Consider the following 5,773-nt stretch of genomic DNA (forward strand, 5'->3'; position numbering starts at 1 on the left):
ACCGAAGGACTCTAGTCTGATGCTGCCAGAGCCATTGGAGCGCTAGGACGAAGCCGCTCAAGTCAACTGGCTGATGGAGAATCTACTTTCAAATGAAGCAACTATGGTAGCCAAAAGAGATGGAGAAGAAAGAAAAGAGAAGGAGCTAACCTATAGAGGTTTGCCGGAAAGAGTGATTGATGGAAGGATGCTAGAGAAAGGAAAAGGAAAAAAGAGCTAAAGAGGGGAAAAGCACTCACCAAGAGGAAAAAAACGCTTCAAGTTTTCAGCCTTTATATAGAGCTTCGGGCTGATCTTATTGCCTGTTAGATTATCCGTCTATCAACCTCCACATGTAAGCTCTCAGTATTCAGAGGTTGTGGGCTCTTATGGATCGATCCTCTTCAGAATCGTCAAAAGGATGATGCTTTGAAAATAGAACCAACTCTATAAAAATTGTGTGAGTCATTAAAAATATAATTTCCAAAAGCACCCAAATCGGACCTAACAGCTTGAATTCAGGTTGGCTAGCTCACTCTTGAGTAATTTGACCATTTCCTTTGTCCAAGTTGAGCAAGCACAGGTCGGACTCAGAAGTAGAAGGCAAGCAATATGGCTTAGATTCGCCATCCCTAAAATCTCGCTTGACAACTCAACCCAGCAATCAGATGATGATACATGTCCAGCAAAATTGATGGTCAATCAAATCTCCAAACAATCAATATGATCAATTACAACTTGATGTGATGCCAATATGCTCGAAAAGAAATATTGTAACCGACTAGATCAACAAAAAAGAAAAATACCTAAGCATGGCCTACCTAAAAATAAATATTTTAACTACTCCGATTAGCATATATAGAAAGAGCTCAATTGCTCGTCTGTGAATCGTGCGATCCTAACTACATAGATTTGCATATTCTTCTCTATAAATCTAAGTATAGGACCCTCAGATATAAAAAGAAATCTGAATATCATACTCTCATATTTTTATCTCACTTTTATTTTATCTATTTTCTCTTAAAATTTTGCCAGATTTAAGCATCAAAGGATCCCAAAAGGATAGATTCCAACAATCACTTGACCATGCTCTGTAGTTGTAGATCATCTTCAGCATCCGTATGATATTTTTTAGCTGCAAGATAAATATTAATATAGAGAGAATGAGAGAGACCGGAAGAGGATAACGAAAGCCGCTGCCTCGGTCCTTGCTCTCGAAGGAGGATAACATTGATAGATAGAGGCGAGGGCACAGCTCTATAAGCACCGACAAGAATGGCGGTCTCGCCCTGCCCATTTTCCGCCGCCGCCGCCGCACCGTCGGCCATCGTGCCGATCCAAATTCCCCGCATCTCGGTCTCGCTTCTCGCTCGGCCGACCCTCGCTCACCTCTCCATCGTTTCCCCATCCTTCCTCGACTCATCCCTCTCGCTGAGGGCCGCAATCCCGAGAGAGGGCCGGGGTCGCAGTGGCGGCGGAAGGGCATCAAGGGTCACCGGGATGAGCATGGAGGCCGGGGTTGGGGTCATGGGGACGAAGCTGGGAATGATGAGCTTCTTCCAGCCCGACGGCACCGTCGTCCCCGTCACGGTCGTTGGCTTCCGCGAGGGCAACATCGTCACCCAGGTCAAGACCACCTCCACCGACGGCTACGACGCCGTCCAGATCGGCTACCGCCGCGTCCGCGACCGCAAGCTCACCCGCCCGGAGCTCGGCCACCTCCAGAAGGCCGGCGCCATCCCCATGCGCCACCTCCAGGAGTTCCGCCTCCAGTCCGTCGACAGCTTCGAGCCCGGCCAGCGCCTCGTCGTCGAGGACCTCTTCAAGGAGGGCGACCTCGTCGACGTCTCCGGCAAATCCATCGGCAAGGGATTTCAAGGTAAAACAAACAGCAGGTTAAATTAAACTATCTAAGGGATAGCTTGGCATCATACACTCATACCGAAAAATTCTTTCTTGGAAAATTTTTCGTTGATTGAGCAATCTAATCGGATGCTCTGATTATGGAGGATTGTTATTAGCTTTTGGGTGCTCTTGACTCTGGAAGAGCCTTTTGGATTAGGAAATGCGCAGGCATATCCAGATTTGTTTAGAAAGACACATGACCAAGAAAAGAAGTTGCAGCCTTCTAAGATTGAGTTGAAATGGATTGTCAGCTCTGTTCGTTAGTATCCAATCTGTTATTCGTGGAGGACATAATTAGATTCCAAGGGTGAGAGATTCCTCGAACATATCACAAGGTTGGAACAAAATAAATAAGGATGTGTTAGATAGGATTGGATTTAGAGGGATGAACTAGTTAGATGTCTCTCAGCCTTAAATAATCATTTATGCCACTAGGTAGTAAATCTCTAAATTATAGCTTTATTGGATGGTTGACTGCAAGATGAACGGAAATTGAAAATGTCAATCAAAACATTGTACGAAGAACAGGGATAGCATCGACACATACGAGAAATCATTAAGATATCCTTGACCAATGTTTGGCATTGTCAAAGATTATTTTCGGAAGAAGCGGATAATTTAGATAAAGGTTCAAGTGTTGGAAGAAAAGGGGGCCGACCACCAAAGAAGGCTCCAGTTAGTTAATTGTTTTGCAGGCTTTCTTTAGGCACCTACCATCTCGACGTATTGCAGAGTAGGACGCATGTCACCCAAAACTTTGCAGGTCTCATCCCGATTTGATCCCATTTAGATTGGGATCTTAAATTTAAGTTTCCACTGATCATGTACAAACTGGGTCAGGTCGGGTCGGCATATAAATCTAAGATTCCCAGGCATTTTTAGTTCAAGATTATTCCAAGTTGATGTAAGTCCAATACCATATATTTATACTATCATTATTTATGGGGTTAAATTTCTGGTGACTTCATGAAACTCAGATGCAGTACAAGGTTATCATCAAAACTGTGGCAACTTTGCAGGATTGGCTGAATATGAAGATTATTATGTATAATTGTATATCAGTAATTTGGTTTTATGAGTTCTCATCAGGCTGAACTAGAAAGGTTCAATACCCATCTTTTCATTTGTGGGGTTGATGAAGTTGGGTTCTCAGAAGTGATGATCACTAAATGATGGTGGGGAGCATTTTTCACAAACTGTGCTCCAACTCTCTCTAGTTCTCATTCCATTTATCGCTTTGAGCTGTGAACAAACAGAAATTATTCCTCTCTCCACTAAGTCGTGTTCTTTGCCTTAACTTCTCTTCATGCTTTTGTCTTCTGAGATTGGATTGCATTAAGGTACTAGGTAGAAATTGGATCTACTTTAGTACCACACTGGTTGAATCTCATAGCTGGTTTAGGTCTTAGCAATTGGTACTAGGTTTATCGGTGACCCGGCCATTTGCAGCCTCAGGGACAGGCTTTCTGAATATGTTTGTGTATCCTATGAAGTTTTGGTAAGGCGCAATGCTATGATTTGTGTGTTTTACTAAGTAAGTTGTTGCATATGCATTGATTTTGTTACTTAATAATGTGCACAACCAACAGTTCAGTCTTAGGATGTTTAAGTAGTTTATAGAGTCCAGCTGATTCTAGAGGCATCTTGATCTGGTGACATGAAGTTCCATTCCATATCTCTACATTACAAAGATGCATAATTTCTTATTCTTGTTATTTTTATGATTAGATCTTTCAGTTTAACCAAGTTTTAGATGCATGAGTTTATGTTTAACAAATTTAACAAACCCATTCAATCACAAGCAGGATGTGCTCATTGATGATGCAAGCAATATGTAATACTCTCCCTCATATCATCACTTAATCCTTGCAGGTGGAATCAAAAGGCACAATTTCCGACGTGGGCCAATGACTCATGGTTCTAAGAGTCACAGAGCCTTGGGTTCTATCGGTGCTGGAACCACTCCTGGTCGTGTGTTCAAGGGTAAAAAAATGCCTGGAAGGATGGGAAATGCCAAAACTAAGGTCCGAAAGTTGAAGATTGTCAAGATAGACAGTGAACTACGAGTCATCATGGTAAACGGAGCTGTGCCTGGAAAACCTGGAAATCTTCTTCGTATTACACCTGCCAAGATTGTTGGCAAAAACATACCCAAGAATTAGCATCTGTATACTTATCTGTAGGTTGTAAGTTTTTGTTTCTTGGAAGGTTATTGTTACCTTTTAGTTCAGTTGTTTTTCTGATTGCTTCTTTTTATGTTAGTCTTTACGTTGCATTAAGTATGGATATGAACAGGGGAATGTGCAGGCTCATAGGCCTCATTGTTTGCTTATAATTTGGATTTATATTTAACATGTGCATCTGTTGGTTCCGATCATAGAAATAAAGCTTTTCTTAGCATTTGTTTTAAAACTCAATGGCCTCAAGGACTTGCAGTCTTTTCTTGGGCAATAGACCGACTCATAAGAATGGCTAAATGTTGGTGGTTAATTGGTAATAACGGAATTTTGTTGCATTACTTCAATCTGTACTGCATTATGCCCATTGGCGTTCTGTATGTGTTTTGTTGTTTTTTTTACCCTTTTTTGGGTCTGTGCGTGTAGAAGTTTGGTAAGTTGTTCATCCAGGTGACATTGTTTACAACTTTGTGTCCTTGGTGGTGCATCAAGAAAACGCAACTGCTTTCTTCAATGAAAGCTAGCTCCCTTTGCCCTCATGGTAAATGCCTGTGCTGCCCAGGTGCCACTTATCTCCGGCAATATGCATTTCTGGTTCATTCTGTGAATATATTTATGGCAAGTTGGGGTTGTGTGATCATTGTGATATTGAATTATTATGGCGATTTCATAAAATATGAACTTTCCACTGACCACCAGCGCGTTTTTAAGTTGCAAACGATGGATAGCTAATGAGTTCTTTTTATCCTTTCTTGTCTGGAGTGCATGCTTCTAACTGTTGCAGATCGTGCCTGTCAGGGAAAACTGTTGTCTGGATTTTGACTTTTGAATAATTGCCCAAATGAACACAGAAATTAGCAGCATATGTGTTTGATAATATGATTGATTCCGATGATTTGCCTACATTACTGGCACAAATCTCCCTGCTTTCTATTTGCATGATCTCAGGTCTGTTTCTTGGTCCGTGATTTTAGCCATCAGCTGGGGTAAGTATATCCGTGGGGGAGCACCCCGTTTTCTATTTGAATCTTAAAAGAGTATCAGCAATCAAGAATTCCAGCCACAAGTTTATGCATGATTTTTTTTCCCCCCAACAATGTGAAGAACGTGCATCAAAATGCACTATGACACATTGCAAACATTTTGATTCCTGTCTTCACATGAATTCTTATATAAAATTACATAAGTTCTCAGTGAATGAAGCCCTTAAGATTAACCTTTAATTTGTTCGACAGAATGACTATTTAAGTGTGTGCTTCCACCCGCTGACTGGCTCTGCTTCAGGTTCATCCATACCTGACTTTGAAACTAGCCTCTTGACAGTAATCTTAACAACACCCTGGCGAACTCCAATATCAGATACATACCGGCCAAAGCAGTACATGACCCTAGCTAGCACCGCCAACCCACTAGAAACGAACAGGGGATGGTGCTATGGCCGTGCTAGCAGCGGAAAGGATGTTGCACTTCGTCCCACGCTGACAGAGTTCACAATGAGCAGACCTATCTTGCAATATATTGCAAAGTCCTTGCAGTTGTTCACCATGCCACAAACCCAATCCGAAATTGAGTCCAGCCCAATCCCATCACATCCTCAATCCTCTCAAGCACGACTCACACCCAATTGAGCCAATTCCACGCCCAATTGACCATCTTCTCTCGTCCCTAACCTAGCCATCAGCCAAGGAAGAAATCCTAGCCTAGCTAGCTGC

General features: G+C 42.2%; 1 protein-coding gene across 1 annotated transcript; it reads left to right on the forward strand.

The window, feature by feature from the left end:
- Positions 1–1,150: 1,150 nt before the first annotated feature.
- LOC103696807 (Ribosomal protein L3 family protein) lies at positions 1,151–4,296 on the forward strand. The gene is made up of 2 exons (XM_008778525.6): positions 1,151–1,858; positions 3,757–4,296. Exons 1-2 carry the CDS (start codon positions 1,255–1,257, stop codon positions 4,044–4,046), a joined length of 894 nt encoding a protein of 297 aa, XP_008776747.3. The 5' UTR covers positions 1,151–1,254; the 3' UTR covers positions 4,047–4,296.
- The last annotated feature ends 1,477 nt before the right edge of the window (positions 4,297–5,773 follow it).

This window comes from Phoenix dactylifera, chromosome 14, assembly GCF_051530095.1.
Source record: "Phoenix dactylifera cultivar Ajwa chromosome 14, Ajwa_hap1_PhDact_Kaust_v1.1, whole genome shotgun sequence".
In the NCBI taxonomy this organism is placed as follows: Eukaryota; Viridiplantae; Streptophyta; class Magnoliopsida; order Arecales; family Arecaceae; genus Phoenix; species Phoenix dactylifera.